The 18,447-nt window shown below is 34.8% G+C and overlaps 2 protein-coding genes across 2 annotated transcripts; both read right to left on the bottom strand.

Moving 5' to 3' along the window:
- Nucleotides 1–3,075: 3,075 nt before the first annotated feature.
- Nucleotides 3,076–4,761, bottom strand: LOC137951336 (two-component response regulator 24-like). The gene is made up of 3 exons (XM_068797969.1): nucleotides 4,749–4,761; nucleotides 3,488–3,753; nucleotides 3,076–3,392 (listed from the first exon to the last, which is right to left on the bottom strand). The coding sequence occupies exons 2-3, from the start codon at nucleotides 3,737–3,739 to the stop codon at nucleotides 3,207–3,209; spliced, it is 438 nt and encodes a 145-aa protein (XP_068654070.1). The 5' UTR covers nucleotides 3,740–3,753; nucleotides 4,749–4,761; the 3' UTR covers nucleotides 3,076–3,206.
- Nucleotides 4,762–13,001: 8,240 nt separating this feature from the next.
- Nucleotides 13,002–17,126, bottom strand: LOC137949103 (probable magnesium transporter NIPA2). The gene is made up of 8 exons (XM_068795380.1): nucleotides 17,000–17,126; nucleotides 16,534–16,590; nucleotides 15,819–15,909; nucleotides 15,563–15,723; nucleotides 14,866–14,993; nucleotides 14,638–14,775; nucleotides 13,992–14,084; nucleotides 13,002–13,169 (listed from the first exon to the last, which is right to left on the bottom strand). The coding sequence occupies exons 1-8, from the start codon at nucleotides 17,124–17,126 to the stop codon at nucleotides 13,002–13,004; spliced, it is 963 nt and encodes a 320-aa protein (XP_068651481.1).
- Between the last annotated feature and the right edge of the window lie 1,321 nt (nucleotides 17,127–18,447).

Below are 18,447 nucleotides of genomic sequence, written 5' to 3'. Positions count from 1 at the left end.
TGGTTTGCCATGAAGCTTCCAACATGTATCTACCAGATGGTTCAATCCACCATAGTGAACGTAGACCAATTTTCTGACTGTGAAAAACTAGAGCTAGTTCTACTACCTGTTGTTCGACCTCCTATATAATTTCTACCGCCCCCTGAGTGGTAGAAGATGTGGCCATATTTCCTAAGTACATAGCTGATGATATTTCACTATGATAAGTGGATGAAGGATATGGTATACAAAGTAATATTGCACAGATTTCATCAATTGATGGAAGTGTGGAGGAGCAAAGAAGTTGAGTCTTAGCCACTTCAAGATATGGCTTGATGTTTGACAAATAAATAGCAGTTGATAAGCCTTCCCGCTACTTTTCTGGAACAAAGATGTTAGTAGATTAGGACTAACCAATCTTCCACTCTTCAATCATTCCTCTAAACCGAACCAAGTATTCATGTAGATTGTCCCCTTGTTTTGTATTGAACATGGTTAGGAACACATCATACAACTTCTAAAAGTTTTCCTTACTAGAGTACAACTTAACACAAGTATCCCAAATTTGTTTTGTAGTTTCAAGGTGAACAACATTGTTGGCCACATGCTCCTCCATGCTATTAATAAGCCAACTAATGACTAAAGTGTCATTCTTGAGCCAATTTACATAAATATATCTTTTTCATCAATGGGTGGAGCTGATTTGGTTAAGTGACCTAAGAGGTCTCGAGTAATGAGAAACCTCTTAATTGATTGAGACTAACTCATATAATTAGGTAACCGTCTCAAGGTATGGTGGTAATTTTAAGGAGATCACTCTTGCTTCCCATATAGTCTTCAACCATTATAATCAACAAGTACACAACTTGAAAGCAAATTGATGCAAATATATAAATCAAGTTGAGAAGAGTGGAGCAATTTGAAATTTTTTAAGAGACACCCACGTGTGTCAAGGTGGCATGGTTAGTAAATAAGGTAAATTTTTTTAGAGATGACATAGAATTATAATTATGCAAGTTGGTGTATGTCCTCTTATGTCTTTTTTCTTTTGAAACATGTAGCCCTAAAGGCATTGTAGTAATTGTAAACACCTTCAAACAATTGTAAATATAACTTCAAGGCATGCGGTAGAGCATTCAAGCCTGTTCCTCTTGGCTCAAATTCGTCCATACACTTCTCTCTCTTTTCCTCTTCCTTCTCTCCCTTGGTTTCTTCTCTCCTCTTTCCCAAGAGCTAGAGCTCCTCTCCTTCCTTTGAGATCTGTTGTGTTTATGTGTTTTCTCCAGAAATCAACAAACTTAAATAGTATGCACCATAAATCTTCTATCCAAAAGAATTCCAAGTGTTGTATCATAGAAGATAGATCTCATACTTTTATCACACATAAACACAAAATCGGATTTGAGAAGGGTCTTCAACTGAGAGCATAGGTAAGTTACTATCATGTTTTTAAACAAGCACTAAAACAGGAATGGGAGATTGATCACGTGATGTTCATGCCAATTAGAGAGTATTACAATCTTCCTCAATTAGGAGATTATTTCAAATCAAATCTAGAATTAAAGTTGAATCAAATCAGAATCAAGATCTTAAATTAAACGAAATCTTTCAAAGAGGAAATTTACCTTCTTTATCAAAGGTGACACCTAGCAAGCAAAAAATAGCACAATCTCCCCTTCTTTCCTTAAATTGATTAGGAAACAAATACCACTTCATCTTTTAATAAAGGAAAGATCCAATGACACTTTCAACCACACAATGACACTTTCTTTTCTTAAAAACAACCAATTTTTTTATGGCTTTAAGAAGGAAGTTTCCCTTCTCTAATTATGTGCCAACTTTGGATGCTAGAATCACACCTTCTTTGACCTTTTTTTCTTTTTTCCCCCTCAAATATTTTAGGTAAGATGCCAGAGAGGATAATATAACCAATGAAATACCAAAAAATAGTTGCAAAGACCAGCAACCTTATAAAAAAAAATCCTTCTCGGTACCCTCTCAAACAATCTTTGTCCAAGCTCTTTGGGAAGAATCAAAAGGAGCAGCAACTTAACCGATATAGTAACTCAAAAAAATGGTAGAACAACAAGCTTAACTCATAATAAACTTGGATGCCAATAATAGATATAGTGTACCTTGATTCATACAAAAATTTAAGCCGCAAACATCAACATAATATGCAAGAGAGAAACAGCACAATCTGTATTTTAATCGATAAGTACAAGACAAAGAATCCAAAAAAAGAAATTATCAAAAATGAGTTTGTGAGAAGACATAATAAGTAATTCCAAAAAGATTTTGCTCGTTAATTATCACTATGATCACTCAAAAACTAATGATGTAGATACCTTTTTCATGAAAAAATTTCTTTAGAATTTTGAAAAAAAACAATGCATCAACCTAATGAGGATGGAACAAGCAATATAGTTAACAACAAGCTCATTTCAAAGTGGACTAACAATTTAATTATAATGAGTAATGTAGTCATAACATGAGCCCTTAGTAATGCAACAACTAAACCTACTAAAGATGTGCCTAGATTTCAAATTAAAACTTAGTAACTCTAGAGAATACAGATTCTTGCTATAAATACGAGTAAATAAAAAAAATACGATAGATCCCTATTTTGGGAAAGTCCTCTCAACTAGATTTTTCCAGCAAAGAATCACCAAGAAATGAGTATTAATATCTAGAGAAAGTTATTAAGAACACCAAGGATTGACGATTTTTTTCTTGAATGCTACGAAACAACCATTTAACATATCAAGTCATAAGAAAACAAAAATATATAAACAAATTACCCATGTAAGGATTTAGTTCTACTCGATTATCTCGCTTATTTGCAATCCATCGAAAAATCTTAGTCATATATAGTTGTTGCATGCCCATTTATCAGATTGGAGAGCAACACAATGTAGCTGTAAGATTTTTAAGTGGTTTTTACATTAGTTGTTATTATTTTTGTATGCCTTCTTGACACTAATGTTAAAGAGTTAATTGGATGAAATACGTATGAGCATAATTTGGGAACATCCAATGGGCATACCATGGTGGGGATAATAAAGGAAACTAAGTATTATTTGATAATCTCCAGACACAAGTACGATTTTCCTAATGAAAAAAAAGACAGGATATTCAAACTGCAAATGCTAAATTTCCATACAATAACATAATAAAAGTCCCTATGGATTCACGAAAATGGTAGTAATTCCTTTGCTGGTTGAGCTTCAGTTGTTGCTAATCTCGTCATCAACTTTGTGAAGGATTTCGACGAACTTCTGGCGAGATAGTGGCTTGACATGGAAATCGTCGATGCCTGCAGCCAAGAAGTCCCTTCTGTCACTGTCCCTGCAATTTCCGCTGACCCCCACAATCCATGTACGAACGCCCATTGACCTCAGAATTTTTGTAGCCTGTACAAACAACGCCAAGAAACAAACAAAAGTGACGAAGTGAAGCATTTCAAGATGCTTAATAAACCGTGAAATGGAATTTGATGAGAGATCACCTGAGGTCCATCCATGATGGGCATCTCCATGTCGATGAAGATGACGTGAAAATTTTTGCCGGAGAGGTGGAGTTCAACTGCTTCTTTACCATTCTCCACTTCATGTGCGTTGACCTTGGCCCAGCTTAGCATCGTCATGAGAAGCTTACGATTCACCCTGTTATCGTCCACAACTAGGGCGCGTAAGTCATTTTTCAGTTTCACGGGGCCTTCAGAACCAGCACGAGTACTATTTCCAGTTGAGTTCATCATTGTCTCTGTTGTGACTGCAAGAGCCAAAAAGCCAAGGATTTTAGAGATGAACTATAGCTTACTGCATGCATACATCAATGGTGAGATTTGTTATCAAAAGCAGTAGGAAGGCAAGCAATAAATGAGGAGATCCAGGGAACCTTGTCTGAACTACATTTAGAAGGTATGAGATGTACATGAGAAACACATGTTTTTTTTAATCCTTTGTCAATAAAAATATATAGAAATTCTATTGATAATTAATAAGGATAATATTTTTATGATAAAAAAGTCTAAAAAAGGCAAGATTGAAAAGGCGTCTTGAATCTGGTGACATTACTTGAAACAAAAACTCAAGAATGTTCACCATGTTTCCATTGAAAACAAAGATGTTAGATATTCCATGGAGCAACAAAGCAAAGCATCCGCCAAACGCAAGAAGAGCATCAACAGACCCATGATTCCACGTGAATGAGACCCATTCAGGTTTTCATCGTGATCAATGGGAGCATAGTTTATTGCTTTTCTGGGATGCAGCAAATCAAACTCAAAAAACAAATACATCGAGCAAGCGCTTGATGTATAAAGTAAATAACAAAGAAAGCTCTAACTACTCCCCACAAAACAAATACATCGAGCAAGCGCTTGAAGCATAAAGTAGATAACAAAGAAAGCTCTAACTACCCCCCACAGTAAAAATCAGATGCAGATGGAAATCTTGTAGAATTTCAATGTAAAATGCTAAACTCTGTTGTAAAAACAACATATTATAGCAAGTTATTGTATGTCATCACTTCCCAAATGAAAGAATAGTAGAACCTAGTATAGAAAATTTCACAAAAAATAACATCAGATAGATGATGCACAACAAAAGTTTTGCAATTTTGGCCTACATTACAACAATGAGGTACTGAATAAAAACAATAACCAACAGTAAATACTACGAAGTAGATTAGATAAGTAAAAAAACAAATAAGAGAGGAAAAAAATTTCCACTCCATAGGAGTCAAACGTCTCGCCTTTCACTTACTACTGGAGAGCCCTCCTCAATGTTGTTGGTGATGCTTGAGGTTCTCCGCTTATGTGCTTATATAGGCACTCTGGTGATTTCCTAGCACAACTGGCAAAGCATGCTCGTAATGACCGCATGAAATGTGGCGCACGACAAAATCTAAAGAGGCGTGAAGTATCCGAGAAAATCATAAAGATACGAAATTCTCACAAATGGAAAGGAAATCTTAGGCGTGTTAAGGACAATTTTTGAAATTTTCTTTTGTAGCAAGGTTATTATACAAACAAAAAGTCACGCCACATGCGGAAATTATGCTCCGTATGATTTCTCGTAGTTGTGTATAAAAATACCAGAGCTAAGTATATATGAAACCAATACATTCGCATTGAGCATCTAATAATTGAAAAGATGTATTTTCATAACTACCCTTTCGTTTCGTTATTGTAATCTCATACGTTAATAAGGTTAACATACAAGAGTTTAATACAAGTCCAGGAGTGAATTTTTATGGAAGTATTTGTTACAAATATAGTTTAAAACATCAACACTTTGCTCTTTAAAAACCAGGTCTAGTGTGTAGTTTTGAGTCTAGGAATGTATCATCTTTTTGTGGTATTGGATGGTGTAAACTAAGTTTGAACTATTAAGAGTAAGTGATCTAAAAAATGTTAATCATAAAGTTACAAAGTCAAACAACTAAGATAAATAGTAGGCCTAGTTCGATGGGGAACTTTAGAGTTCAACTATATTGAGAAAAATTGTTACGAAGCAAAATCTATATTTTGAAAAATAAATGATATCAATAGTTGGTATAAGGGTCTATTTGTGCCGCCACAGGAAAATAAAACGATGAAAAAATTATTTGCCCTTTGTGTGTTGTGATAGGAATAATTGGAAAATTAGTTATGGTATTTGTATTTACACTAAAAGTAAATTATATTTTTTATATAAATAATAAAAATAAGGTTAAAAGTAAGAGGTAAGTGATCAAGAAACACTTTAGTGCTTCTTGATTTATTTTTCCTATAGTTTCTTATTGGAGCAATAGGAAGTTTAACATTTCTTACAGGTAAGAGGAATCAAAAAGAATCGAGTGGAAAAAATTTTCATCCCCAAAAATGGCACAAATGTTAGAAAATTTTGGTCAATGAGAAATTTTTTCCTACTTATTGGCACAAACACACCCTAAGTAAAAACTAGATAAGAGTATAATTGAGATATTTAACCAAACTCATCCTTATACTACCTAAGATGAGTATAGCTCACTAGTGAGTGTTGATCACTAACAGATAATTATAGATAGTCATAAGTTTAAATTTAATGAATAATGTTGATATGTAGTGAAATAGCAAGTAAACTTTCAATATAGATAGTCCAATTCAACAATGATGAGTTGTAATGAACTATGATTATCACTCACTTCTTAGATTTGTGTGGTGGAAGAAGGGCAATAGATGTCATTTTACTTGATTGCAAGTTCTATTGTTTTGCTTGTTCGGTCATAAGAAGTGTGAAGCAAACATTTTATCTACAAAGGATTATGATATTTTCCATTACTCTAATTAATACTAATAAATGCAATCATATATATATATATATATATAATTGTTTCATATATATCTACTAAATTGCCTAGATAAGAAAGGGAAACTTCTTGTAGTTTAACCAATAACTTGAGTATGTTTAACTCCAAAATGTGTGCAACATTATCATCTTATTGGGTGTGGATCCTTATTCCAGCTTTTGTTTTTATGATAACAAACAAAAAGGAAACTAACCTTGTGATTGAAACCAAGACAAGTTGATTGATCAAGGTTTCCATTTTGAAGACTGATGAAAATCATTAATTCAAAAATATCTTAGAAGTCATATTGATCAACTAAAATACAAAATTAGAAAGCTACTAGAAGCTAGTTGATTGATCAAGATAACCATGACTGGCCAATACCTGCAACAGAAAGTAGGAAAGTTTATCAATCAAGTCAAACCTAAAATGTGTTGTACTAATCTTTCAAGCCTTGAATTAAAGTTTGTAGGTCATCCAATTTAGTAGGTGACATACCAATGTGTTAAGGATCTTAAGCCTTGAATTTTACATATTTAGTCATGATTTATTATGCATCATTTGATCAATGAAGGCAAAACATCCCTTTCGTGGCCAACAACTAGGTTTAGAACATAGAAGTTTTATCTATATAATCGATGTATAGTCGTTTGAACATAAAGAAACAAATGCACAAGTGACTCCCTACAACTCCAAGCTATCATACAGTTTCAAATCATTCTTCAAGATTCTAGTGGAATTTCAAATTGTTCCAGATCCAAAATAACTACATACATTTGTCTTAAATTCTAAAATCTCTTTCTATATACACTTAGAAATTGCATGTTGAACCCATGAGTCTTAATTTTAAGTTCATTGAGTAGTGAAACAAGGGCAACCGTGATATATGAGTAAAATTTCTAAATTACCCTTAATAAAATAACAATTAATATATTGTGGACCTGGCGGGCTTCGCCCCCTCAACCATGGGAGGGGGACTTCCCAACCCCCTTCCAACCCCCACGATGACCTTACATCGAAAGTGGATCCACACACCAACTCAGTGTGGAGCGTTGATTAGGCTCCGCAACTTAACACTAGCACATCCCTTACCTTTGTTGCAAGTATGTCTGCCACAAAACCTCTATTTTTTTATGTCAACAATTATACCCATTAGAAATATATGATGAAACATTCCATGTTAGATATGATTTTGAGATTTGAGAGAGTACAACTCAATGTCCATATGTCCCCAAGACAATGGAAGCTAAGAAATAATTCGAAAAGCGTCCAAAGGAGTATGTCAATGAGGTGAAGAATAAAATGCCCCTCTATCACAAAGCATTAGACATGCTATTGTGTTCATTGAAAGTTATGGAGCAGTCAAGAGTGATTGGTGCATCTAGTTTGAAGGAAGTATGGGACAAAGTGGAAATTACCCATGAGGGAACTTTACAAGTCAATGAAGCAAAATTAACATCCTTCTCACCAAGTATAGGACTTTAGAATGAAGATCAGTGATTCCATTGTGAACTTCAGTGAGAGACTCAATTGGAATTTTGAGAAAATTAGCTTTTCATACACAAAATTTTAGGGAAAACAAAAAGTAGGTAATATATATAGAAGTCTCCTCAATGAATGGCAACTAAAGGTGACAAAAATAAATGAAATTAGAAGCCAACGATATACCTTTGACAAGCTCATGGAAAAAAGCTTCTTACTCATTAGATTATCATGATTTGTTTTGGGAAAGAGAAATTTAAAAAATCTCCCAAAGGAATGGTCATTACAAGTGGCAAACATTAATGAAATTAGAACCATCAAGGATATTAACCATTTTCTTTTATTCTTCACTCATGGGTCTATGGCTAACAATCTCCATCCAACTCCTGTCTATTTTATGCTTAACACCAATATATAAATGCACAAATTAGGCACCAACAACATCCAACTCTATGAGAGAATACTCTAAGATCCCTAATTCTAGATAGAAGAGGTCCAAAACTATGGCTTCCATATTTCAACTTGCTTGATTGTTTACTTGAGTTTGTGACTCCACCTCGCCCATTCAGGACTTGCAATTGTTTACTATTGTATGGTTATAATTTAAGACATTGGTAAAAAAATTTATAACATCTCCCTAGACTGCATGTTATAGTAGCATAATTAGTTAACATGCATGCACCACACTCCATTATAAGAACACAAGGCATACTAGTCAACAAAGTATGCAATATAACACTAGAGGAAATCGGGGAGTTGCATTTGAATGCATCGACAAATGTCTCAAACTATAATACTAACAATAATAAATAAAATTTTGAGTCCTAATCTATCCTATAGAACAATTCAATAGTTGTACGAGTATATTTAGTACTAGTGAAATTTATTAGTTAAGAATGGATATCCCAAAGTTTTCACAAGATTAACTTATATGTCACAATCTCTCAAAAGAGTAGTCACATTCAATCAAAAAGTTTAAATCCACAATATTAGATACTAGCGAAAATTTATTAGACTACAAAAAATGAAAACCTCATATTGCCAAAACACAAGATGGTAGGTTCAAGGCATGTTCAATGAACCCTTTTCTTGTTACACCGTGTTGAAGAGTAGGTACAGAAGAGTCTTACGTGACTCTCACAAAAAGAAGTCTCATTGAGCCACAATTCTATTGAAGGCTCACTACAAGATGTCTCATAGAAGTGTCTCAATTAAAAGGTGTTCTAGTTAATTTAGTCTTCTATTCACATTCAATTGTTTAATGACTCTAGGACTTATCTTTAAGAGTCAGAATTTGATTATAACTAGGACGAATCTGACTCTAGTTGTTTTTGTTGATCGATTGTTGACTCTTATCCATACTTTGATGATAACAAAACTTAATTGATGTAACAAATTGAAAATTAAGCATTTCATATGCATATCCTTCAAGAGAAATAAATACCAAGATCTATGCAAAAGAATCGGTATAGTCAAATCAAGACCACAAGCTTCAATCATGTGTCAAGTCATCTTGAAGAAACACCCACAAGAAAAGAAATGAAGAACAAAAGATTAGAGTCAAAGTTACTTAAAAAATCTCAAGACTCTATACATGTAAAGAAAACAACCCCAAGACTTCAAAATCGAGGTACAACTTGAAATGTTTGGAGCCTTATATCATTTGCATCCTCAACATGTTTAATGCATGGATATTCATCTTTAAAACATTTTAGAATCAATTAGGAACCACTTCTTTCATTCTTTGAATGTCAATTTTGAAAAATAGCTTTGGATTAATCAATTAGTACCTGTCACTGATCGATCAACTAGAATGTGCACTGGTCAAAATTACAAAGCATGATTAATCAATACCTATACATTGAAATTTAATTAATTATTATTTGTTAGAAGTAAAGATCAAAGTATAGTGGCATGATGTAATTTACCTTTGATTTGTGTCCCTTTCTCTCTCTTCTTAGGGTAAAGGGTAATGATAGAATTATGGTTCTTCTCATTATTAAAAATACACATTGAGGGGGAGGATTAGGTACATCACTTAAACTTAATCCTCCTTCCCTTCTTCACTCACTCTCTCTCTTCTAGCCGACCTCTCCTTCTCCTGTCACTCATTCATCTCTTCTTAGGTAAAGGGTAATGATATAAGTATGGTTCTTCTCATTATTAAAAATACACGTTGAGGGGGAGGATAAACTTAATCCTCCTTCACTCACTCTCTCTCCTAGCCGACCTCTCCTACTCTCTTCCTCTCCTTCTCCTCTCACTCATTCATCTCTTCTTTCTCTCTCTCTCTCTCTCTCTCTTGTTACTCTCTTCACTTTTAATCTAGTTAGTTTATTACTAACAACATGGGATCCTAAATCTAACACTAGTTTATATTAAATTATATTGTATATAGTTACTTTGTTTGTATAGATTCATTCACACCCTTTCCTTCCACATCATCTCCATTCACGTCCTCTCCATCCATATCTTCACTAACGAGGCAAGCACGCGACCTGACCAAGGGCTTCAGAGTGGATGATGTTAGAGAGCTTAGAAGGAGGATTTTGGTGGAGTTTTGATGTTCACGAAGGAAGGCATTAGAACCCTATAGTCCACTTTTGACTCATTTGGTGGACCATATCCTTAGGAATCACATGAAGATGAAGGTGGAAAAGTTCAAGAGCTATACCAATGATCGGTTAACTTTTGGTATCCTTATATTGAGGTAAATATTACAAATCACTTAAACTTAATCCTCCTTCCTACTTCAATCACTCTCTCCCTCCTAGCCGACCTCTCCTACTCTCTTCCTCTCCTTCTCCTTTCACTCGTTCATCTCTTCTCTCTCTCTCTCTCTCTCTCTCTCTCTCTCTCTTGTCACTCTCTTCACTTTTAATCTAGTTCGTTTATTACTCACAACATGTGATCCTAAATCTAACACTAGTTTATATTAAATTATATTGTATATAGTTACTTTGTTTGTATAGATTCATTCACACCCTTTCCTTCCACATCATCTCCATCCACGTCCTCTCCATCCATATCTTCACTAACAAGGCAAGCACGCGACCTGACCAAGGACTTTAGAGTAGATGATGTTAGAGAGCTTGGTAGGAGGATTTTGGTGGAGTTTAGATGTTTACGAAGGCATTAGAACCCTACAATCCACTTTTCACTCATTTGGTGGACCATATCCTTAGGAATAACATGAAGATGAAGGTGGACAAGTTCAAGAGCTATACCAATGATCAATTAACTTTTGGTATCCTTATATTGAGGTAAATATTACAAATCACTTAATTAGATTTTTGCTTTTATGTTTATAGTTTATAATGTTAATTTTGATAGTAGTTTGTGTTGTTCCGTTTTTCAAGGAGAAGTTTGATAATGATATGTAGAGAGATGTGGCCGAGCTGTCATGTATTCTACACGGGTTACACTAGACACTATCCACTCCTTATAAAGGGGTTCCTCTCAAGGACTGATAGTGGTTGTATGTGAATGTATTTCAAGAGGAGAGGTTCCAGAGTGATTAGATGTCTAGGGGTTGTGTTTCAAAGTCTCAATTATTATTTATTTTACTAATGTTTAACTTTCATTTGTAGAGACATTCCAAAAGAAATGTCTGAAACATTAGCAAACAAATGGTTCGACATACTATAGGATCGAAGACTTTTATGTGTATCAGAGAAGAGAAAGTATCTATTTAACTTGGAGTATATTTTTTAATGTAATACATTTACATGTATGTGTCATTTTAACTGTATAAGGCACAAATTTCTCTAATATTGAGCGATTTCGAATTACTCATCAGTTTCAGTTCGGGTGGATTGAGGGATCTGAATAACAATATGTAAGTACAATTATAACTTTAACTTTCTTATAAGTAATACATTTTATTTTGATAAAAAAATAATTATAGTTGTCATATGTTATTTTTCATAGGAGGAGATGCAATGGTTGGTATGAGTGGACAAGAGGCTAGTGAGCAAATTGATGAGTGTTGTGCACAATATTTGTGGAGTTAAATTTGGGTACATTAAGCGGTTGAGTTTAGCTCAACTGCCTATACTTAAGATGACCCAATCATCTCCATCTCAATCCACTACACATGTGGAGTAGTTGTACTTGACTAAAATGGCATTAACCCAAACTCAAGAGCAACTAAGAAATGTACAGTGTCGAACTAAGGAGTCTGAGCGTTGTGTTAAAGAGCAACTAAATAATCTACAAAAGGACTATGAAAATAAGACGAAAGGCCATCAAGGATAAGATACATTGGTTCTTTCAGTAAATGCCAACTCAGAGTCATCTTCATCCAGATCTTATTGTAGATGGTGTGTGTGTGTGTGTGTGTGTGTGTGTATATAAAATTTTAAATTTTTATATAATTATAAAATTTCTTGTATAATTTATAAAATTTTAAATTATAATTTTTTTGGAATTTTATTTTATATATTTTTCTTGTTAAAACAATTTTATTTTATAATTCACTTAATTATTTTTATTTGTTATATTTTTGTTATGTTTATATTAAACAAGGAAAAATATCAATTTTAACAAAAATTAAAAAATATTATTTTTATAGTTTCCCAACGAAATTCAATTTTTTTGTGGAAAATTCAAATTTGTTGGCAGATAGCCACTTTTTCCAACGAATTTAAAAATTCGTTGCAAGAGAATTCCCTTTCTGTGTGCAATTGAAATTTGCTAGCAGAGATTTTAATTTCTATCAATGAATTACAAATTCGCTGGCAAAAGTTCTAACAACGAAAATGTGCAAGCATATTTTGGCAGTGACTTTTTCACAAGGAGAACTCTCAACAAATTTTGGACTTCTACAAAGTCCATTTGCTTGCAGTGAATGAACCCCATCACCTAATAATGAACAGATAATTGTCCAAATCATAAACAGGTTATACTTTGAAAAAGCTATGTGCACTCTAATTGCAACAAAATATCATTAAGTGTATTTCAACAACAAATCTATTACTCAGGAAACCAAATTGGTGGAGTGTAATATCAGACGAATACAACCCAGGTGTTAATGTATGCTTTTGCATATGCCATTTAACTCTTTCATGTCATTCAACCATTCTTGGACTTGATGCTGTGAAAACTGTCTGCTGACCGCTGATCCTCAAGTTTGAAGTGGGAGTACTCGTCTTTGGACTGGGATCAGGAGTGAAAAGAATGAGCTAAGTATGACACACTCAGATCAAATTCACTGAATTGTGAATTTAAGATGGAGAAGATGGCGTGCATGAATTTGTCAAGATGGTTTGTTCCAAGGTAGAATCAGTAGAGCCCATGTCCTTTGTCCTATGAAGAAGAAATGTTCCTGAAAGAATGGTCACAAATCCACAGAGTTCTGTTGCAATCTGCGACGCGTTTTGTGAGTCCCAGTCCTGAATTGGAAACAAGCTTGTGAGTCACAACACGAATAATTAAAAACGATGTACAACATACGAGTAGGCTACTAGTGTCATTGCAAAAGATTGAAAACGAGATTTTCAAGTACGTCAATTGGGGAGAAGTGTTTTTGATCTACCAAGCCAAAGCCTCACCAGAATCAGTTTCCATGAATAAAAAGAGCACTTGCTACTCTCAGAATGCTTGAAAGACAAAAGTTTGTTCACCAGAATTGGTCACTATAAATTTATGAGATGCCTACAAGTTATTATGTTGCAATGATCTGCATGAAAATCGACTCCAGTGGAGAGTATCATGTAGCACACACTCAAGGTTGATGTCCTTTAGGTTGATGTATCAACGACAACAAATAAATATATACATAATTGAAAAGAAAACCATGAGGTAATCTTTAAAAAACCAGTCAAGAAGCACCTCTAAGATGTCTTGAACTCCAAAAACTTGGGGGAACAGTTAAAGAGCAGTCTATAGCTGGACAAATATTGGTGGGATTGGAAATGAAAAAAAAACCGCTATGACATAACCCAAGTATTTGGTTTTGGATTCCAGAGTGGAGAAGAAAGTAGAGTGAATTAATCTGAAATTTTGTAACTTAAATTCCTGCATAGTTGACTTTGACGTTAAATACAAACAGTTTTTGTGTCAAGTATCAGAACAGAAACTAGGGCCACTGAACGATCTTAAATATGATATCAACGGAAAGCCAGGGGAGAGCACTGAACAGTAGTCAAGTAATATGTGCAGCAGCATCAGAAATTTGACATCAATTACCACTATGTTCTGAGCCAATAAATTACCTTAAACATGATCATACTGGCAACAATGGTAAGGGAAGTGAACATAACATAGTATACAGGGGATATTACAGCTGTATTAAAGATGTCCAATGCCTGCAAAAATGAACATTCCTGTTATGGTACAACCATTAGAATGAAATAGAAAAGAAATGATCAGTTTAGAGCGGCCATGGTCTACTTATTTAACCTTCTACACAGATACACATAGGTGAAATGTGAGAAACAACTCAAAAGAATATGGCTAAATTGGTGTAAAGATATACATATTATTCCTTTAAGATATTTCTGTTTATGACTTTCATCCCAACAAAGTTCTACTAGTGCAACTCAATTGAGTCAATTAATTCAATTATAGCGGCACTCCATCATGTTGGTCACTGTCAGTCGCAAAACATGTTTACTATACTTGATGATGATCACACAAAAATATCAGAACAAAGATGAACACAAGGGAGATGAAACAGATGTTAGAACAAACAAATTTCAAGTAAAATAAGTATCATGGGCTCTGTGCCCAAGAATCCTCTCCATGGTGAACAAATGAGTTCAAAGAATGCATAAAGACTTATAGGTGGAAGATGTAATCAACTTCATTTCTTTCAGAAAAGAAAAAGAAATATATAATATAATATAAATAACAGATTACCTTGTTCAAGTAATTCATTTGTGTTAGACAACAGAGGATTACAACAAAAGTGAAAAACCAAGTCTGGACATAAACAAATTGATTTGATCCTTCAAACGTTAGCTTTAAAGCAATCCCCACAGCTTTGACACTCATAACCTACACTCGAAGAAAATCAGAAAGCAGTTGAATAGTGGACAGTGAAGATAATCGTGGAAATTGAAAAATTTAGAAATATTAAAAACATACCGTGAGAGAACCCATAAGTGAACAGATTCCAACATAAACCATCATGTGTGAATCACCATAGCGTGGAGCAAACTGGAAGATGAGGACAAGAACCATAACCAGAACAAGAGCAGTGTAAACGACAAAACCTGTGATGACCAAATAATTCAGTTAGTTTCAATAATTAAAAATATAAATAAAGTAGAAAAAGTGATTTGCAACCACAAACGACTGCTATTTTGCTAAAAAAACATTTTCAACTTCCAAATTTATTTAGAAAATGCAGAAATTTTTTTTTTCAGCTACTAATGACTATTACTGCACTATGAAACATTTTCAACACCTAGATTTTTTCAGTAAATGTTCCGCCTCTACAGGGAACTCCTTTGAATTGACAAATCCAATTATACAAACCAGAAGAAATTCAATATGATGTTTATTGAAGGACTCAAGACTTATGAGCCAACACCAGAGCTCAAGTAGTTGAACAGAGGCAGACATCCAGTGAATCGACCTGAAATTGTTATATGTACTTTCATGCCAAGTCCCGGAATTGAAAATCCAGGACTTTCAGTCTATCCCTGGTTTTGCTCTCCAGAGCTCTTTTATCATTTTTGCCAGAACTGTTGAGAGAATTCTGGGTGCAATGCAAGCTCCAAGTTTATAATGATAACCCCTTGGAAACAAGTATGACAAGCATTAATTTAGATATAAATACCTGGCTCAGTGGCAAGGAACCACACTTGCTTAACTGATTCAATTGATTTCTCCTGTGGAGCATGTAAAACAATACTGATTGACCCCACTACACATAGAATGCATCCAAGCACACCAAAAATATGTAGCTGCTCTTTCAAAATAAAATGAGCTAACACTGCACTGCATTCAATAACGTTTTAGTCAAAAATGGTTTAGGAAGAAGTGGAATTGTAAGTTCAAAAACATGAAAATTAGAACATGATTCCTTGCCCTACCTAACTATTATACTGAGAGCTCCCAATGGAGTGACAAGAATTGCAGGAGCAAAAGCATATGCAGCGAAATTAGCTATTTCACCGACAATCACTGCAAGACAAAGAGAATAACATAAATAATAATAATAAAAATAATAATAGTAGTAATAAAAGAACAAGTAGCAGCAAGTTATCAGAAATCAAACAAATTGTGCTGAGAAACAAAGTTTGGCTCTAGAAGCTTCTAAGTGGTACCTAAAATCTATGCAGGAGAAGAATTAGACTTGAGAGGAGTTTTTAATCACATCATCAGGCTATTTGGTGGGAACCGCACACATAAATAAAGATAGATGGAACACCGGGCCCTTAATTCCAGTAAACCAATTCTATTATAACAGTTCTAAACACAATCACAATCCCTTAATTGCGGAAGTAATCGTGAGCACATGGGTAGTCTTTGTTTTTTCAAGGAACCATTTCATGAGTTAAATTGCTTCAGTTGAAGAAATTGATTTTTCAGCCATTTCTTCAGCTGCCCTGATGTATTTCCTTTTTAGCACAACTATATGAAAAAAAAACTGAAGGAGAAAAAGAATCTTCCTTTTCTTCATTAACCTTTACCATTGAGTTTCTGATTTTGCTTTTCACTGGCATAAATAGGGCAGTCATATTATAGAAAAAAATTGCAAATTGAGAACCAAAAAGTAAGAGGACCGCAAGTTCTGAAGTTACTTACTGGTGATCATTCCTACCCACCATAACGGCTCATACAGGTAAGAAAAGCCCCCCGCTCCTGCAAATATGTAAAACAAGAAATTTAGCCGAATAAATTGAAAGACGAGAAGAAATGTCGTCCTCAACAAGCAGATTTTCAATATCAAATAACCAAATCTAATCCACAATAATAGAAAAAAATTCATTAACTATAGTTTATACAATCTTCCAAATTCTTTACGTGCATGTTCAGAAATGTGTTCTATTAACAAAGATGAACTTCGAGGCTCAACCTCACATCCTTTTACCATATATACGCATATAGTTCTTAAACAGGAAAAAAGAATGTCGTCATACAGAAACAAAAGTCAAGATTTTGAAATGTCTTCGCTTTTCAGACTTAGAGGAACCAATCCAGAAGATAAAAGATCCTAAAACCGATTTTACGGGTCCTAGAAAAGTAGAAACAAAGACAAAAAAAAACCAACCAGCTCTGACGCCAAGAGCCCCAGCTCTCTTCAGTCCTTTCTTTTTTACTATAAAACTCGACCCGATGAAGATACCAGATGAAAGGGCCAAAGCAAGCCCACGTACATTATCGCTGGATATTGACATTGCCGGAAATTAAAAGAAAAAAGCCAAAAACAGAGCTCGGAAACAGCCAGAAAAGGAAAAAAAAAAGTTCAAATTGCTGCAGCTCTGAAGGCTTAAAACCCCTGACGAAAACCACCACCTTCGGATGATAGTAAGGATAGCCGGTAACAACGAATGGTGATCGGCGTCGAGTTCATGAGAGCTACGGCAGAGAAGGAGGGAGGAAGGATGGCGGAGTCGAGGCAGGAGGGGGAAGAGAGAACAACGGTAATTCCGTTACGTCGAATCCGAAACACTAACATACAAAAACTCTGCGCCACAACTATTTTTAATGATGATGAGGTGGTGCGCCTCCGAATCCCGCGTTCTCCGCTGCTTACGAAGGAGAAGCGACAGCTAGTCCGCGGGACTTGGAACTCCAGTCATCCCTCTCGTCAACTCCCTCAACCCGCGTCCGAGTTCCCACCTCCTCACTCACTCGTTGCCCTCGGAGGAAGCTACTCAATTCGATGTTCTCGCGAGCTACACTCTCTATCCCCTTACTAATGGGCCAAATTTTAAATACGTAAATTCAATTAATCATGGAGATTAATTTCTCTTAGGCTGTTAGCCTGTAACATTACCTGACATGAATAGAACGGGCCCATTCCCACCCGGTCAGGTCCAAGGGTTGACTGGCCCATATAAATTATAATCCAGCAAATTTGATAGTTCCTTCATTTTTCTTTTCAATCTTGTCATAGAATAAGCTCAAAATCCAACTTACCAAGACCAACTTTTTTGGATATCAACATGTTCCACCTTATCCAAGAGGAGGAGGGCCAATGATCCATCAACCAAAAGTGCATGAGGCAAAAATATGAAGTATGATCGATTAACCAAGGCCGATTGATCGAACATCCAGAATTTGGCTAAACTATGGTATAAATCATGACTGATTAACCCAATTGGACTAATCGATCAATATTGTCCAAGTAAAGCAAATTCATGTTGACTGATTAATCAACATCAATGACTAATCAATCATACAAAACTTTACCAATTAGAGACATAAAGGATGATCGATCATACTTGTTATACACTGCGAGTGGGAATGATTGATCGATCATACCATCTACATTGATCAATCAACTTAGAATGTCAGACCCAATGGATCGATCATACCATTGATCGAGAAGTCATATTTTGATACAACGAATCACTGTAAACTCAACTTTTTGCAAATAGGCAAAAAATGATTAGTTTGGCTCGGGAAACTTTTAAATACCCCACCAAACCTCTTGTTCAGAAGTTCCTGCATTTTTCGTTGAGGCTAAAAGTTTGAAACTTTCAAAGGAGAAAG

This window comes from Aristolochia californica, unplaced genomic scaffold (assembly GCF_029961685.1).
Source record: "Aristolochia californica isolate CCGP_79_NKW_82.1479 unplaced genomic scaffold, dmAriCali1.0.hap1 SCAF_1, whole genome shotgun sequence".
Taxonomy (NCBI): Eukaryota; Viridiplantae; Streptophyta; class Magnoliopsida; order Piperales; family Aristolochiaceae; genus Aristolochia; species Aristolochia californica.
Note: the sequence above shows the minus strand (reverse complement) of the source record. Positions and strands in the feature narration are given on the sequence as shown.